Genomic DNA, 18339 nt, shown 5'->3' on the forward strand with positions numbered 1-18339 from the left:
CCTACCTATTTTTTGAAGATATGTGTATTCCCAGTCATGTGAAATCCATAGATTAGGGCCTACTTGACTTAATTTCAATTGACTGATTTCTTTATATGAACTGTTGAAATTGTTGCATATTGCATTGATATTTGTTCAGTATTAAATATAATACAAATAAAATCCTTTATCAGACTTGCATGTATTCATTATTGACCTGTCATTGGGGAATAGTCTTGTTCCTGTACTGTCATTGCAAGTCACTGGGTATGTCCCAAATGGTTCCCTACATAGTGCACTACTTGGGCCCTGACCAAAAAAGTGCACTATAAAGGGAATAGGGTGTCATTTGGGTTTCACAATAGATGAGTTGACATGATTCACATTCAGAATGTTGTATAGCTTGATGTTCTAAACACTGTCATCAGGAAATGGGTACTTACGAACAAGCTAACCTTACATGGCCATAGAATAAGACAGGAACGTTCATATAAAAAAAAGAGCAGACTTTTCCATAGAAAAATAGAGTAGTGTCTTTAATGTCCTGAATTTACAGTTGAACTGTCTAAACGGGCGACCATGTTGGATCAAATACGGTTGCAGTGGGTCTAAAATGAAGTCCCAGTTTCAACCAAGCGGCGTAAGTCTTTCTGAATGAAGGTCCCACCCTCCCAGGAGTTCCGTGTTGAAGCTGTAAATCTTGACCAGTCGATCTCAGATTTCAGCTGATTTGACAATGACTTGATAATTCAACATAGTTTTGTTAAGTCACACCACTGCTAGGATGTACAACAGCAGTTGATTGTCCTCAGAGCCACATTTAGAGACCGTTATATATGGTTCTTATTGTCTGCGATAGACCAGTGTCCTGGCCAGAGGGTGTACTTGTATATCAAGCTGCTTCGCGGTACAGAAAAAGGCCTTACTGGCTGTTCTTGCTTGGACAAGGCTACTTACTTATTTCCTGTCCTATAATGCTTAGAAGCATCATTTGATTAGGACACTGGCATTCTGAGGCTGCATCCCAAATGGCACTATTCAAACTACTTTTGACCAGAACCCTATGGCCCGTTTAGTCTGAGGGTTGGAAGCCAAGTAGACTGTGTTATGTTCAGTGTGCAGGATGCTGATGGATCGATGCTTTCGTCTTCATCTGCTGCTCGATCATCGCATCAAACTCCTCTCTTTCCCTGAGGAGAGGAAGGAGAGAGAAGAAAGCAGATTTAGACCCAGAAATAAAATGTAACGGTGTTAGCCTTTAATTCAGTGAGCCAACACACTGACCACTTACCTTTTACTCAGACAGGGCCCTTTCAGGTATTTGTCTTCTGCCTTCACCAGTGACAACTCGTCCACTCCAGCTATGGCATAGATAATAGCCTACACAAAAAGACATCACCCTTCAGAATAATAACTAATTTAAGACACACTAGCTATTTATGAACTTTTCCTGTTGAAAAACAATAGTAATAAGTATAAACACACTTAAGGGTAAAACAAAATCGTTTTTCTTTTTTGACAACTGCACATTTCAAGGATTAGGCCATTCAAGGAGTTGGTCTGACGTCATCAGCCTCCCTCCTTGCTTGAGGAACAATAGAGAACAAAATAGGAAAGGCCCACCCCCCCACTTGTGCCATGTCATACCTGGACCACCTATTGAGAAGTGCCTTTTGTTCAGTAAATCAGGTGTTAAATGAGATGAAAAGGATACTGGAGTAGGACTTTAACATCACTTCCAACAATAAAGTATGGTATTAAAAACAGACAGCAAAGAAAGACACGTGTTTCGATGGACAATAAAGTTGTATTCTATTCTACAGCATTCTGACCTCTGGTAACAGCACGTCCAGTACCAAGCGGATGAGGTCTACATCGGCCAGACAGGGTGCGGTGAGGGGGGCGGTCTCGTACACCCCTCTCAGGTAGTGGTACACCTGGTCCAGCTGCTCCTCGTCCTCCAGGTACGTGTCCACAACTGAGCGACTGGCTGCCAGGAACCAACGCAGCCACTTAGACTGCTGCTGACCACCGATTACGCCCTGGAGTTAGAGAGAGGGTTTATCTTCTACATATAGAGCTACTCAAGTTTGGAGACCATATTACATACATAGAAAGATGGAAGGATAGAGAATGGACAGAGAGAAGATACTGACAGGCAAAGGAGAGGGACGGACAGATGGAGGGAGAAAACAACTGCTATACTGAGTGCCTGGGAGAGAGAGAGAGGCATCGGCATGGTTACTCACTAGAAGGCGTGTCTCCACCCGGCGCTGCCTAACGACGAAGTCCACCAGTTTCTCGTTGGCACGGTTACGTGCAGCCTTGGAACGGTCAGGCAGCAGCTTCCTCCTCCTCTCCTCCTCCTCCTGCCGTTTGCTGCCCTCCTGATCGTCCCCTTCCGGGTCAGAGGTTACGTACTGCTCCTCCAGAATTAGCTTACTGGGGAAGGTGAGGTCTGAGGTGCCCCGGGGGTAGCACCTTCTCACCGGGCAGCCTGGGGGAGGGATCATACAGGTAATGTATTGATCCATCTAACCTTTATCTCAGTCACAGAGAACACATTATGTGGTACTAAAGACCTGTTTAAACAGGACAGACAGCATTTGAGATGACTTGTGGGAATGTCACTGTATCAACATCGGAAAACGTCAGTGAACGGACATGAACTTACTTATGTCATCAGAAAAGTATTCAATGAAGGAACCGGTGAAGCCGCATCCTACAAAAGACAATACAAACATGAACAACAGTAATGGGGAATATAACACGGAGTATAATCTGGATCACGGTGCTCATTCTAAGAGAAGTGCAGAATAGTTTACCGATACGGATTCTATAGTCGGCTATCAACGCCAGACACCATTTGATGGCAGCATCATACTTCTCTCTGGCTTTACACTGCAGACAACAGGAAACATCAACACAACGGTCACCGGAAATGTTGACAAAATATACACTGAACAAAAACATAAAACGAAACTATTTCAAATATTTTACTGTTACATATAAGGAAATCAGTCAATTGAAATAAATGCATTAGGCCTTAATCTATGGATTTCACATGACTGGGAATACAGTTAAGCAATACGTTGGTCACAGATACCTTTAAAAAATAAATAATAATTGAGCGTGGACCAGAAAACCAGTCCGTATCTGGTGTGACCACCATTTGCCTCATGCAGCACGACATCTCCTTCGCATAGAGTTGATCAGGCTGTTGATTGTGTCCTGTGGAATGTTGTCCCACTCCTCTTCAATGGCTGTGTGAAGTTGCTGGATATTGGTGGGAACTGGAACACGCTGTCGTACATGTCGATCCAGAGTATCCCAAACATGCTCAATGGGTGACATGTCTGGTGAGTATGCAGGCCATGGAAGAACTGGGACATTTTCAGCTTCCAGGAATTGTGTTCAGATCCTTGCGGCATGGGGCTGTGCATTATCGAGCTGAAACATAAGGTGATGGCGGCATATTGATGGCGGCATATTAAATGCACGACAATGGGCCTCAGGATCTCGTCACGGTATCTCTGTGCATTCAAATTGTCATCGATAAAATGCAATTGTGTTTGTTGTCCGTAGCTTATGCCTGCCGATACCATAACCCCACCGCCAACAAGGAACACTATGTACACAACATAGACATCAGCAAACCGCTCACCGTCACGACGCCATAGACGCTGTCTGCCATCTGCCCAGTACAGTTGAAACCGTGATTCATCCATGAAGAGCATATTTCTCCAGCCTGCCAGTGGCCATCGAAGTTTCATCAGCTGTCCGGGTGGCTGGTCTCAGATGATCCTGCAGGTGAAGAAGCCAGATGTGGATGTTCTGGGCTGGCGTGGTTACATGTGGTCTGCGGTTGTGAGGCCGGTTGGACGTACTACCACATTCTCTATAACCACATCGGAAGCGGCTTATGGTAGAGAAATTCACATTAAATTCACTGTCAACAGTTCTGGTGGACATTCCTGCGGTCAGCATGCCAATTGCACGCTTCCTCAAAACTTGAGACATCTACAGCATTGTGTTGTGTGACAAAACTGCACATTTTAGAATGGCCTTTTGTTGTCCCAAAAACAAGGTGCACCTGTGTAATGATGCTGTTTAATCAGGTTCTTGATATGCCACACCTGTCAGGTGGATGGATTATCTTGGCAAAGGATAAATGTTCACAAACAGGGATGTAAACAAATTTGCCCCAAAAAATTGAGAGGAATAAGATTTTTGTGCAAATGGGACCATATTTTTGTTCAGCGTATATATATATGATAATGCACAGCCCCATGACTCAAGGATCTGTACAAATATATATATATATAAATAAAACTGTAGCTATATTATATATTAGTTATGTTGGAGTCAGTATTCTTGAGAAACTGTTTTCTTCAGTTACCCTTACCACTAGCTGATCAGCCTCTTCACAGTCAAAAGGCTTCAATGTTTTTAGGGACACAGAAAAGCTTTGAAAGAAACACAAAAAGACAATAGTTAATATTGGAGCCCGGAGGCTAATCGGGCAACCAGGGAATGGACACCAGTTACAGCTCATAGGGAATGTGGGAAGGGCTGCACATAGTTTTGGTTCCTACCCTTTTCGTATCCTCTTTTTGTCAAACAGCAGGTCGTCAATAAACACAATGCTGGCCTTCTTCAGCTTACGGTTCACACTCTTCACCTATGGAGTCAAACAGTTTCTAGTTCAGTTACTACTGAGGACTATTCAAAATTAGTTTAGTTGAAGCACAGCAATCAATACTCACCATTGCCGGCCAGAAAGGATAGCTTCTAAATTTGCACCAAACACATATTCCTTCCGTTATGGACAGTGGCTCTGAAAAGAGACAAATAACTACGGGTTATCTTAGTTTTAATTAACAACTCAACATTAGCTATAGTACACATGCAGGAAGGCATCATATCATCAAGGGAGTTAACCAACTAACCAACTCACACCAAACCACCCCCCACGTGCATCCACATGCGCTTGTTGATTTTGTCTATCCCCACCAGACACGTTCATGACACGCAGGTTAAAATACCAAAACCAACCGTGAACCCACTATATTAAATTGGGGACAGGTCGAAACACACATGAAACACACATGAAATGATGGGACATTTAGCTAGCTTGTTGCTGCTAGCTCATTTGTCCTGGGAGATAAACATCAGATTGTCATTTTACCTGAAATGCATATGGTCCTATTTTTTGTTGTTGCTGGATCTGTGTAGAATGTTGACCCATTTTGAGTCATACAGAAAAGTGTGTTCTCTACTCCGACAATTAATCGAGAGATAAAACAGGAAAACTAGTTTGACTCATCTTTCAATCACCCACGTTGGTTAGCATGCTTGTGAAAACCAATAGATGGGAGAGGGGGGGGGACTTGCAGTGCTTCAGGCATCTCAATGTTGACACGCGCCAGCAGTTTGGGTTAAATGATTGAATAGCATGTAGGGCCGGGACGATACCAGTATCACAATATTTTTTCCATGGCAAAAATGAAACCACGAAGCAGTCAAACTCTTTGGCCCTTTAAAAACCTGCTTTATGTAAAATATTGTGTGCTATAGTTTGGAAAACAAATAAATGTGACTCTGGATGACAAACATTATATTTTTTCCAACATTAGGGCTGTTTTCCTACAGAAATTAAATATGCTTTGTGTTTTGTTTCCTTGCCACGATACTAATGAGTATCGCAATACTGGTATTTCCCTAATAACATGCATGTGTACATTTACTTAGCAATGCTTGCCCACACAACGTAGCCAGTCTAGTCAGCACGTTACTCACTTGTGTTATTTAAGAAACTGGGCAGATCTTCCTCATCGTCTTGCTCTTCCTCCTCTTCAAGAGTCAGTGAAGTTACATGGTCTTCCTGTACGCTTAACTCAATGGAGAGGTCTGAGGACAGGGAGGCATCTCCTGTGTCTGTGTCTGGTGAGTCTGACTCCTGCAGCTCAAACCTTGGTCTGGAGCGTGGCTTAGTGCTGGTAGTGTAACCGCTCTGCAGGCCAGCTCCCTCTGCTGTCTGGCCCTTCCTGCTTCTACGTCTGAGTTTGGCTGGGGGGCCTTCCTCAGAGCTGGAGGTCTGGGACCCTTCCTCTGCTGCAGCCTTCACCTTCTTCTTACCACCCGGAGTCTTCACTCCCTTCACTGTTGCCGAGTTCTTTGGCCTAACTCTGGGTCTTCCCCGAGCTTTACTACCGGGTAAAGCTAAGCGTGTCTGGGAGAGATTACATATATTTTTTTAACAGTTGTGTATTGAACATATGAATACTGGGATTTCATTTAAACAGATTGAAATGCAATAGGCAAGAGAGAAGGTTATTTAACGGTGATTACAATCCTGAGCACTATTCAGTGTTTGACCATTCACCTGACAACGTAATATAGTGTAAAAGGAAAAGGAAGGAGGTGATCTGAGGTTCATGATAACTTGTTTTTGATAAGAGGAGATACAGTGCATTCGGAAAGTATTCAGACCCCTTTCCTTTTCCCACATTTTGTTATTCTAAAATTGATTAAATAAAACATTTTCCTCAATCTACACTCAATACCCCATAATGACAAAGTGAAAACAGGTTTTAACCTTAAAGGTTAAATAAATGTTTCTAATCAGTGATGAAGATGATAATACAGTACCTTCTCCAGAGGGCTTAGTTCCAACAGCTTCCAGGGGGTGATAGGTGAGGTGTTCTGTGGGCCCAGTCCCACGTGAGACAGGGAGGCAGAGGAGGAGTTGTCTGTTCCTGTGGAGGATCTAGGGTGAGGGCCTGGCGTGGAGCTAAGAAAGAGCTGCTGCTGGACCCGCTGAGGTCTGCCTCGGACTCTCTTATGCGTGTTTGGTGAGAAGGGGATGCCAGAAAGGCTGCGAGTAGGAGAGAGGCTACTCTGCAGGCTGGAGGAGAGGTCTGCAGACAGTACAATGAGTGAGGATGGGACATCGGAGTCTACCTTGAGGGTCTGTGATTTTTTTGTATATTTTCTCTTTGGAAGCCCAGTAGAGCTGAATGTGGGAGAGGAAAGGTTGAGGGAGAGGTCTGCAGATAACACAGGGAGTAAGGAGAGAACTCCTGAGTCTACCTTGTGGGTCTTTGATTTCTTAGTATATTTCCTATTTTTTACAGTCTCCTCCTGTGACTGTTCCGTGTCTCGTAACTCTACCTTATGCTTCTGCGATTTTTGGGATGTCTTTTCCCCATTTCTCACGGTCTCATGTGAGTCCTCCTTATGCTTCTGAGATTTTTTGGTGTAGTTCCTCTTTCTCACGGTCTCTTGTGATTGGTCAATCCCCAGTGACTGTTCTACGGTATGGCTTTGTGATTTTTTCGATGCCACCTTATTCACCTTATTCGTCAGCGATTTCATAGATGTATTTTTTCCAGTCTCTGGGGATTGTGATTGGTCAATCTCCCGGGTCTGTGATTTTTTTGTATATTTCCTCTTTTTCACAGTTTCTTGTGAGTGGTCTACCTTGTGGGTTGAAGATATTTTAGAGACCTTTTTCCTTTTTGTTACCAACTCTTGTGACTGGTGTACCTGGTGGGTTGGTGATTTCATAGTTGTCTTTTTCCCATTTCTCACCGTCTCCTGTGACCAGTCGATCTTATGGGTTGGTGATTTTATAGATGTATTTTCCCCATTTCTCACTGTCTCACTCTCCTGTGACTGGTCAGTGTCCCTTGGCTGGCCTACCTTATGGCTCTGTGATTTTTTTGTATATTTCCTTTTTAGCCCAGTCTTTTGTGTCAGGCAATTCTCCTGTCCTACCTTAATAGTCAGTAAGGGTTTAGATGTATTTTCCCCCTTTGTCACAGTCTCCTGTGGCTGATCGACATTATGAATTTGTGATTTTTTAGCCGCCTTTCTCCCATCTTTCAGATTATGTGGTGACTGGCACAGAGTCTTTTGCTCTTTGGCACATTTGCTTAGAAATATCCCAGTGACTAGAACATTAGGGCCTGTTCGGTCTCCTTGTCCAACAGAAGCACTGGAGAGATGGGGCCCATTCTTACTCTGTCCCTTATTGGCGCTCTGTAAGTCCAAGGCAGGGCATGGTGGTTCAAAGGTGGCCTCAGATGACTGACACCTGTCCTCGGGTATCACATGTGAGCTGGGTGTCAGTGTCACAGCCTCTGTTTGGTCCTCTGGCTGTAAACATGGATGTGTAGCTGTCGGGGACTGGGCCTGGTGGATATGGTGTTCTGTGTCAGTCTGGGGTTTCTTGTTTTTGCGTGGCCTCCCCCTCTTGCGACGTTCACCCTGTGGCTGTGATGAATCAAAGGTTCCTTTCTCTGCCGTCCTCTTTTTTTGGGGTGTAACAAGTGTTTGAGATGGGCAAGAAGGGTTGGTTGAAACGGGTGTTTCAGCTGGGATAGCAGATCTGGTTCCTTCCCCATCCCCAAAGCATTGTGTGGGAGACGGGGGGCTAACTCCCAGCTGTGCAGTGGCTGTCTGCTGGTCAGCCCAAACAGAGGTCTTCTGTGTGGAAGAGGAAGAACTGTCCTCTGGAGAATTCATGTTCAGGGCCAGGCAAGCTCCAGTGCTTCAGCTCCTCAGGAGGACAAAGCTCATCATCTTGAGCTGTGGTGGAACCATGCAGGATGTGAACAGGTTTATTCTTTGTGTTGATCAAATAAAGCCATGTGAATTTCAGAGAGGGGTGTAATCTTAGGGCTTGTTGTGTGCATCTAAGAAACATTTGAGCAAAAATCTTTTCTGCTAACCACAGCTTGTAAATCATTGAAAGTTCTGTTTTGCTAGCTATAACTTTAACAACATACCTAAACGCTTTTGCGTGTAACTAGCTAGTTGTGGGGATTGTGGGTTTACCATCGACAACAAAACCAACAGGTAGGTCAAGTAAATTAACTAGCAACACATCTGTTGTAAACACTCCACTGATCAGTCTCGTCGAAATTTCACAACAAAAATTATCGAATGAGATTACAAACAGTTGCCTAGCTTGGATAACTTTTTGTACTTACTTCACATCTGCATATGCATGCACACCGTGTTTGCTGGTCAAGCAACAGTAGCAAGCTAACGATAATTATATCGCATACGCTGTACTGGCTAATCAGATAGCTAGCTACTGTATCGGATTGCAATTATTATTTCGCTAACAACCCAGCAAGAAATAATAGTAGCATAGAAGGTTCCAAATACTGATTTGTATAAAGATGTATACATACACATAGACACAGCAAGATAGATGGAATACTTTCTTCTAGATACTTGAAAGGTTGCAACTCCTCTCAGCGTCTCGTCAGCAACTCTTAAAAAAGTAGTTCCGGGTCACGGAATTTCGAACATTTTCAAAATAAAATTCGCCCACCTAATAGTAGAAAAGTGTCAATAACGTGTAAGTAATTGTTTAAACATTAACATTGTTCATATTTAAGTGTCATTTGCATTACATTTAGGTTGTAATACATGTTCCAAGGTCAAATAAATTCCCCCAATGCAAATCACTGTATATGGAATACATGTTGGCTTGTAGAGCAAAAAGCATCCTGGGGACCGTACTAAAAGTATTGTAGGGGATAGTCAGTAGTGTCTGTAGAATGTATATATGGTGTCATTTCATGTGGCTCTAAATAATACAGAGTGTTGGTGGCCTTTTACTGTGGTCAAATAGCTTAAAATGGGGGCTAAAATATAAACAAATGATACTATGTGCAGAGATTGAAACGTGTGGTTGGGAGTACTCAGTAAGGTCTGTATAAACCACCTTCAAATGACCCGGTGACATCTATGGTCCTGAAGTCAATGCCTATACACACTAAACTATCAACACTCAAATAACAAACCCATAAGGCCATTTTTTGGGGTCAAAACAAAAATCTAATTTATATACAATTTAAACATAATCAACATCAACCAGGCTATAGTGACACAGTCACTTCAGTCACCAATTGTATCAAATGTGTCAGTTAAAATTCATGGTCATACTTAATTCATTTCATAAAATGTTTCGGCAAAACATTTATGGTCTAACACACTTTATGATACATTAATTTGTAGCAATCCCTTATCAAATACACACATTCAATTAGTGATGGGCACAAATATGGAAAATCAATATCAGTTGCATTTTTTCGATTCGATATTGATTTTATATCGGTTCGTAGAAAATACATTGCAACTGTGTGAATGTTCACTCTTCTGTGATGTCCAGACAACTGCTTGCGGATTGCCCATTGGGCCAAGTGTGTTCCGGTGGTATAAACCTACTTAACCCGTTTTAATACAATGGGAAGCCCATCCACAATTGATGACCCATCAGCTGGCACTTAAATAATACTACAGTTTTACTGCAGCACCCAGAATAGTTTTTGCTCTATAAGCCAATGTAACAGTATAGCTTCCGCCCCTCTCCTCGCCCCTACCCGGGCTCGAACCAGGGACCCTCTGCACACACAGACAACTGACACCCACAGAGCATCGTTACCCATCGCTCCACAGCGCACCACCGCTAACTAGCCAGCCATTTCACATCGGATACACCAATATGTATTCCATATGCAGTGATTTGCATTGTGGCCGCCAATGGAATGGATGGAGCTAAAGGCCAGAAACACTCCATATTATTCAGAGCCCCATGAAATGACACCATACAGGATACATTCTACAGACCCTACTTAGTACTTCTTTCCCTACTTTTACATCATCACAAATAATCATTGTTCCTGTACATTGCTATATTTTTACCGTATAGGGTCCAGGCACCGCATTATTAAGCTATTGGGCCACAGTAAAAGGCCAGCAACACTCAGAGTCCCGTGAAATAACACCATATATAGATTCTACAGACCCTACTAGAATAGTTTTTTTCTCTATAAGCCCATGTGTAATTTATAGACCTACAGTGTATTGCATTGGGACCAAAGGAGTGGGTGGAGTAGAAAGGGCTGCTGGGTATTTAGACCACAGTCATTCAAGAAATAACACCATCTATAAACTCTAGTCTAGTGCGACATCAATAGGGTTTGTAGAATATGATTTTCTTTACATTCATTTACTTAAGCGCCAAACATTTACCAATTTATATATTTTTATTTTACCTTTATTTAACTAGACAAGTCAATTAAGAACAAATTCTTATTTTCAGTGACGGCCTACGAACAGTCAATAAGCTCCACGGCCTAGGAACAGTCAATCTGCTCCACCTTATAATATTATGTATCTTATATGGAGTACTAATTGTCTTTAGTTTTAACATTATGCACTACGTAAAGCTGCACAAAATTATTGATTTCATGTCATACACAGCGTTTTACCGCAGACTTTTATTGTGAAGGCAAATCGGAAAACCGGACGTTTTAATATTTCTACCAGGACACTAATGTTGCTGTCATGACGCTAATGCAACTCTTGAGCCAAAACACAACTTAATATCGTCGGGTTTTGCGCCCTTTGATTCATGGCATATGTAGCACATTACACTGAATTTAGGAACAACGCAATTATATTTTCCTTTATTGCAAGACAAGTTGACAACATGAAATATTTAAGCAGAAAACCAAAATAGTAAAGGAATTAAAGGGAATTTAATGTGACTGTAACAAACTAGTGATTAAACATTAGTGTCTGAGACAATAATACATTTTAAAAAACATAACAATAAGAACAAATTATTATCTTATTTACAATGACGGCCTAACGGGGAACTGCCTTGCTCAGGGGCAGAACGACAGATGTTTGTTTACCTTCAGCTCGGTGATTCGATCCGGTAACCTGCTTGGCCCCCCCTGACACTCTTGAGTCGAGGAAATTTCTGGTTCCGACAACCAATCATATCGCCGTCTGTAACCAATAATTTCCCTCGCCAACCAATCCGAGAGGCCAGTGCAACCAACCAGTAACCAAGAATTCACCTATGAGGATAGAGCTATGGCGGGACCTTTAAACTCTCTCCAAGAGGACCATGGAAATTATATATTTTATTTTAGGTAATTTTATTCGCGAATTATGTTTATTTTCTGAAGTAACGTTAGCTACATTTTTTTGTTTGAGTTTTCATTGATCATCATCATCATCGATCGGAATATCTAGCAGGTAAGATCACTGTGTTAGGCTACAGTAACTAACATGTTAGCACGGTTCGGTTAACAAGATTTACAGTGTAGCTACGGTAACGCTAACGCGTTAGTAAACTGGTGTTTTAACACTGACACGGGTTAACGAAGTAACGTAACTTTAGCTAGTTTAACGTCCGATGACTTAGACCATCAAAATAGTCTGTTAACCTCACTATTTTCATACTAATATGGAGTTATTATTTTCATTAATGATGACGCTTAGTTGATAGCGATAATAGATAAGTAAAACAATAGATCGTCTTTTGATGGTGTTTACTCAATTGATCTAATTAAGTTAATAGTTCTACCTTTCAGCCCTTCCATCCTGTATTTGAAGTATTTATAGTGATGACTTGCGTTTTAAATGACATACAGGCCTAACGTTACGCGGTATGTCTCATGTGATATGATCACCTGTTCTTTGGGGAATGTATCATCAATACATTATTTCTCATGTGGGAAATGTTGTTGTGTTATGATTTCAGGGAGAGATGTATGCCTTCCCAAGGGATGGCAAAGCATTTAGCCTGATGTGGATCATAAGTGGATGTCTAAGGCGTTGTTCAGGTGGTCAGGGAATGGGATTCCAGAGATGGACTTTGCCAGGGTTGACAAAATGTGGTGGGACCACCCTCCACCACCATCTGCAGCTCAGTAGAGATGGAGAGGTACTTTTCCTGTCCTCTGCTGCTCTGGATGCCCAGGAAGCTCTGGCAGGTTAAGCTGTATATTGCCCACATTCTGTGCAGTAGGAAGGTCATCAGTTGGAACATATGGTTCCTTACACTGTTCCACACTAATACACTGGTAATGGCAATATCATGTAAATAATAATCTAATGTAGCTTTTATATTTAATACAAACAGCAACACATTTCTCTTTGTGAAATGTTATTATAGAATTATTCCATTCTCAGTCCAGTGTATTCTCATATTTCTGTAGTTTGTTTTCTTTGGGGGAGCTGATAGGTTTGAAGTACCTCTTCGATCAGACTGGTTTGGTGCTGCAGGATCACAAGGCTGCCATTGAGGAACTGGAGACAGGTGATCCTGGTGTCCAAGGGGAGGATGATGAGGGCTTTGTGGAGCTTGTGGAATATCAGGACTTGACAGTTCCTGGGCTGGAGACAGCCCTGCCTCTTGTTGGCACCTGTCGTCCTACTCCCACCCCCCCTACCAGCATCCAGTCCACAGCTGCATCAGTCAGTCCCCTGTCCTCCTCTCCTGTACGGGCTACTCCACCACCTGGGCCTCTGTCCTCCACACTTGGGCTCGTCCTTCCCCTGTCCTACGTTCCTGTACGGGCTACTCCACCACCTGGGCCTCTGTCCTCCACACTTGGGCTCGTCCTTCCCCTGTCCTACGTTCCTGTACGGGCTACTCCACCACCTGGGCCTCTGTCCTCCACACTTGGGCTCGTCATTCCCCTGTCCTACGTTCCTGTTCGGGCTAACGTTACGCCTTAGTCCATGTACCATGAATGTTCTTTTTAAAGCGTGCATTGGCTCTGGCAGTCAAAACAGCCAAATACTCCATCTAAAGTATTGGGATGGTGAAATGTTTTGTTGTTTCGGCTCTGTACTCCAGCACTTTGGATTTGCAATGATACAAAGTGCTGTCAGCTTTAATTTGAGGGTATTTTCATCCATATTACAGCACTTTTTATTATAGCACTTTTTGTACATAGTCCCCCCATTTAAGAGGAACCAAAAGTCTTGGGATAAATTTTGTGTATTAAAGTAGTCAAGTTTAGTATTTGGTCTGTTATTCCTAGCACGCAATGATTACATCAAGCTTGTGACTACAAACATTTGCTCTTTGTTTTGGTTGTGTTTGAGATTATTTTGTGCCCAATACAAATAAAATAAAATCAAATGTATTTATATAGCCCTTCGTACATCAGCTGATATCTCAAAGTGCTGTACAGAAACCCAGCCTAAAACCCCAAACAGCAAACAATGCAGGTGTAAAAGCACGTACAAATGACTAATAAATCATGTATTGTGTCATTTTGGTGTCACTTATTGTAAATAAGAAAATAATATGTTTCTAAACACTTCTACATTAATGTGGATGCTACCAGGATTCCCGAAAGTCCTGATGAATTGTGAAGAATGATTAGCGAGAAAGTTACAGATGCACAAATATCATACCCCTTGTCATACAGCATGTCTTGGGGGTATGTTGAGAGGTAGCTTGTAAGTAAGCATTTCATTGCACTGTTTACACCCCACTGTATCCTCTATATATATATATGATGATTAAAATTGGATTTGATTTAATTGGATTTGACAGAGAGGATGCTTGCCATTTCAGGAGACGGTTCTAAAAGAGTACACCAGGGCTATATCTCTGGATAAGTTTGGCCAGGAGGGCTGTACTGCCCCGAGTTGGCAACCCAGAAGCAAGGCAGTTCAGCCTTCTGAGGAAGAAGACCTTCAAGTAGGTTGTTGAAAATGCTCTGTGGTATGCTGGGTATTTGGTGGCATTGATGAAGAGTGATGCAAAAAACCATGCTGCCAATCAGATGACTTTGTAGTGGTCCCACCATCCAGCATCCAGTCAACACCTCTACCCGCATCCGTCCTCTGCTCATGTACAGACTACTCCACCACCAGCTGGTTCTCTCTCCGTGGCCTTGACACCTGTGCCCTGCTGGGCCTCTGTTCATGATTTTCACACTTGTGCCCAGCTGGGCCTCTGTTCATGAACTCCATACCTGTGCCCGGGTGGACCTCTGTTCATGATCTTCACACCTGTGCCAGTCCCATCCCCTGCTCCTTATGGGCTGGGCATTCTGATGGAGCCAGCGATCAGTCACTCTTCGTTTTCAGTTAATTATATATAATTGTAATTATTTGTGTTCAATTGTTTGTCCCTCTGTGGTGTTTATTTAAGTAACTGTAATACAGCATCATTTGTCATTGACCTATTACTCAACAGTATTCTCCCCATACTCTTAATTCACTGAGCACAAAAGCCATTAGCTGAATTCTCTAATTACATTTTGTTTTGTTCAATTAATGTGTCTTTGAATGCTCCATTGTATAAACTATTTAATGTTCCTGCTTGTGTGCTTTGTGCACTGATTTCAAACCATTCGAGTACATTTTGTCATTCTCACGTCTTTCTCCAAATATGTGTCTTCAATTACTTCCTTGATTTACAATCAAAACAACTCCGCCAACATTATGCTTTCGATGTGAACTTGATATTAGATGTATAAATTAAGCCGTTTCTCTTATTTGAGATGAACAAGATTTAACTCCTGTGGTGTTCAGGCTTAACACATTCAGGCTACCCTTCTATAAATGTGAATCCTGAAGAGGGTGAGCGATTTGACGAAAAGAGACAGGTTTTCATAATAAAAAGTTATGGATGATGATGACAGATTTACGGGGTGAGAGGAACGAGGATTGTCGGATGAAGCCCGATACTTTTCTACTCTCAGATTGTCAGGGTAGGGAAAATAAAGCATTAAAAACGATGCAAGGCTAAATACAGCAGCCTTGTTGGGATTCGATACACGGTCGGCATGGACGAGTATGTTCGTTCTTGGTAGAAAATGCCACCCGAATTCGTTACACTTTAATTCCTGGTGTCGCAACCTCGACTGGTGAGCTAGATCTTTGGCCCAACGCTCTAACCATTAGGCTACCTGCCGCCCCACATAGGGTTCAGGTCATAGCTGGAAAATTGTACATGATATTCCATCACAGTCATGTCATGAGTGTAATACTGTATTGTGAAAAATACAAGGGGGATTAGAAATGATGCAGACAATTGCATTGATAGAACCCACCATCTATCTGCAATATTAAAGCTGACCTACCCCCAGGAGTGTTTTATCCACAGAGGAATAACACAACACAGACACATGGCTAAATGACTTAAATGTAAATGTAAAGCAGTGCAACATGTTTCCAACCCTACAGAAAAATATAATATGTAACAGTACACACAGAGCACGGTGAAATAAGTATGTGTTAATCACATGAATTAATAAACCCGTCAGATTAACAATGTGGCCATCATATTTCTCTCCTCACAGTCAAAAAGCACTGGATGACAATCCTGAGAGAAAGTAGGGAAAAAAACGACATTAGGACACAGATAAACTAAAGCAATTGGAAGCTATTATGCCATGTTGGTTTGATACAAGCCTGCATATATGAGGTTATCAATCATAGTGTGTATGAGCAATAAACAGAAGTGATTCTTGTGGTGAATTACCATTGATCTTGCAACCTCTTCTTTCCCTGTAATACAAAACATAATGTCCTTTTTAAGATATTTGTTTAGTGGAAATGAAACTGAACAATAACGGGAATGCTGGTGTCTACAGCACAAATACAGTTTTTAGTTTAGTTTTTTGTATTTACATATATTTTTACATATGAGCTGCTGTATACTCACATTTGTGTCATCATATAGTGTTTGCTGGACTCGCAGGCTTTCATTTGACTCATTGCTGCCACCGCCTGGCTATTTGAAGCATCACATGAAGCAGAGCAGGAGTGGGACTGGTGGACAGCTTGGGTGAAGTTGAATCGTAACCACTCAAAATGTTCTACAGTAATAAAAAACGGAACATCTTCCAGTGTCATAAAATAACATTTATAATGTAAGATATGTTGGTTATTCTGTAATCGCTATCACGAGAGTGATATGATTTATGTCCAGGACACTGTCTCAATGGGACTTTGCTTAAATAATATATATATATATATATGTATTCTTTGATCCAGTAATACCGTACCTCTCTGTAGACTCAGATCTAGGGACATATTTCTCTGTGTGTCTCTGTGCAGGAAAATAGCACTCATTTGTGCTGTTTCATTCGCATGCAGCATCGCCTGTGTACAAAGCAAATCTACAGTCACTGACAATCTATATGTTGTTTTAGAATAGATAGTTTTGACCAAAAGTTTGGATGCCAAGGAGTTGTATTCTGAACATTAACAGCATACAATCTATAGTCTATGTATTCTGAACATGAACAGCATACAATCTATAATCTATGTATTCTGAACATGAACAGCATACAATCTATAATCTATGTATTCTGAACATGAACAGCATACAATCTATAGTCTATGTATTCTGAACATGAACAAGGATGTCAAACATGTGAATGTCTAAAATGACATTGGAGGCTACACTCACATTCTCCTGCAGGCTGAGGCTCAAGGACACGTAATTCTCTCTCAGTCTCTCAGCGACAACCTCCATCTCCTGCTGCAGTGTGGTTTGGTTCTCCTGGCTCAGCCTTACAGACTCCAGCAAGGCCTGCTTTTCCTTCTCCCACACAACCTTCGCCCCCTCCATCTTCTCCGTCAGGGACTGTGTAACAGAGTTAAGATTGTACCGGTAAGCTCACAGCAAGCACTGGCTCGAGCTCATGTACAGACAGTGTACCCTGGGTTGTACCCAGATAGGGAGGGCACCATACTGCTGAACAAGCAGGCACACACACTGTGGTCCACACCTGTTGGGCTACGTTGCACTGGGCCACGCCCTTCATGTGAGGAGAGGTGGCCCACACCACGATAACGATGAGGGAGACCATGGACCACAGGGTCAGCAGTGCCATCACCAGGTTACAGCAGGTCCCGGATGACTTGGAACGAGCCATGGTGTTGAAGGGAGCTGTGGTTGCGCTGGGAATGACAAAGATCATATCCCTTGTCGGTTATGTCTGACAACAGAGACAGACAGCAGTTGCAGCTTCAGGCGGAAGGACTCTTTTGTGTCCACTGTGATGGGAAAAAAAGTCTCATAAGTCCAGACAGAAGTTAACACTTGTCTTTATCAACTGAGCCTAATGACTCACGTTACACAGGCTGAAGAAGTACTGTATATTGTAAGGTTTTCCGTTTAAACTGTAGAGTCCTCGTTCAACAAAAACACCTCACTTACCTTTGTCCAAATATCCCCTTTAAAACCAATACCCAGTCTTTCGCCACATCTTAGTTAGAATGCTTTTATAGGAGGAAGAATCCTAGCAGCCCCTCTGTGTTTATTTTATCATGCCAGGACTAGTGTACAGTACACTCCTCGCTCATCACTGCACATTCCATCTCACTACTTTTTAAACAAATCCTTTTGTAGAAGGTTGTTCACATGCCAACTACTTGTAGAAATAAGACTACACTTTCCCTGACAAATGGTCGTAGACTCCTATGACATCACAACACCTAGAGATCAAATATATCCCAAATGGCACCCCATTCTGTATCTAGTGCACTACTTTTGACCAGAGCCCATAA

General features: G+C 42.3%; 3 protein-coding genes across 4 annotated transcripts; 1 reads left to right on the forward strand and 2 right to left on the reverse strand.

The window, feature by feature from the left end:
• Positions 1 to 487: 487 nt before the first annotated feature.
• LOC118394954 (PWWP domain-containing DNA repair factor 3A-like) lies at positions 488 to 9270 on the reverse strand. The gene is made up of 12 exons (XM_035788671.1): positions 9183 to 9270; positions 6631 to 6899; positions 5779 to 6211; positions 4746 to 4816; positions 4575 to 4660; positions 4385 to 4445; positions 2805 to 2880; positions 2654 to 2701; positions 2229 to 2476; positions 1812 to 2021; positions 1271 to 1359; positions 488 to 1169 (listed from the first exon to the last, which is right to left on the reverse strand). Exons 1-12 carry the CDS (start codon positions 9184 to 9186, stop codon positions 1091 to 1093), a joined length of 1674 nt encoding a protein of 557 aa, XP_035644564.1. The 5' UTR covers positions 9187 to 9270; the 3' UTR covers positions 488 to 1090.
• Positions 9271 to 9941: 671 nt separating this feature from the next.
• On the forward strand, positions 9942 to 15077 carry LOC127907661 (uncharacterized). Its single transcript, XM_052464129.1, has 3 exons — positions 9942 to 12048; positions 12557 to 12739; positions 13014 to 15077. The coding sequence occupies exons 2-3, from the start codon at positions 12732 to 12734 to the stop codon at positions 13534 to 13536; spliced, it is 531 nt and encodes a 176-aa protein (XP_052320089.1). The 5' UTR covers positions 9942 to 12048; positions 12557 to 12731; the 3' UTR covers positions 13537 to 15077.
• A 717-nt stretch (positions 15078 to 15794) lies between these two features.
• LOC118394961 (uncharacterized) lies at positions 15795 to 18112 on the reverse strand. Of its 2 annotated transcripts, none has more exons than XM_035788681.2 (7): positions 17990 to 18112; positions 17559 to 17826; positions 17237 to 17413; positions 16830 to 16926; positions 16487 to 16640; positions 16304 to 16329; positions 15795 to 16144 (listed from the first exon to the last, which is right to left on the reverse strand). In XM_035788681.2, exons 2-7 carry the CDS (start codon positions 17748 to 17750, stop codon positions 16122 to 16124), a joined length of 669 nt encoding a protein of 222 aa, XP_035644574.1. In that variant the 5' UTR covers positions 17751 to 17826; positions 17990 to 18112; the 3' UTR covers positions 15795 to 16121. The 2 variants fall into 2 exon arrangements, with proteins under 2 accessions (XP_035644574.1, XP_035644575.1); XM_035788682.2 differs by having other exon boundaries at positions 17559 to 17730; positions 17990 to 18108.
• Positions 18113 to 18339: the final 227 nt, after the last annotated feature.

This window comes from Oncorhynchus keta, chromosome 15, assembly GCF_023373465.1.
Source record: "Oncorhynchus keta strain PuntledgeMale-10-30-2019 chromosome 15, Oket_V2, whole genome shotgun sequence".
NCBI lineage: Eukaryota > Metazoa > Chordata > Actinopteri > Salmoniformes > Salmonidae > Oncorhynchus > Oncorhynchus keta.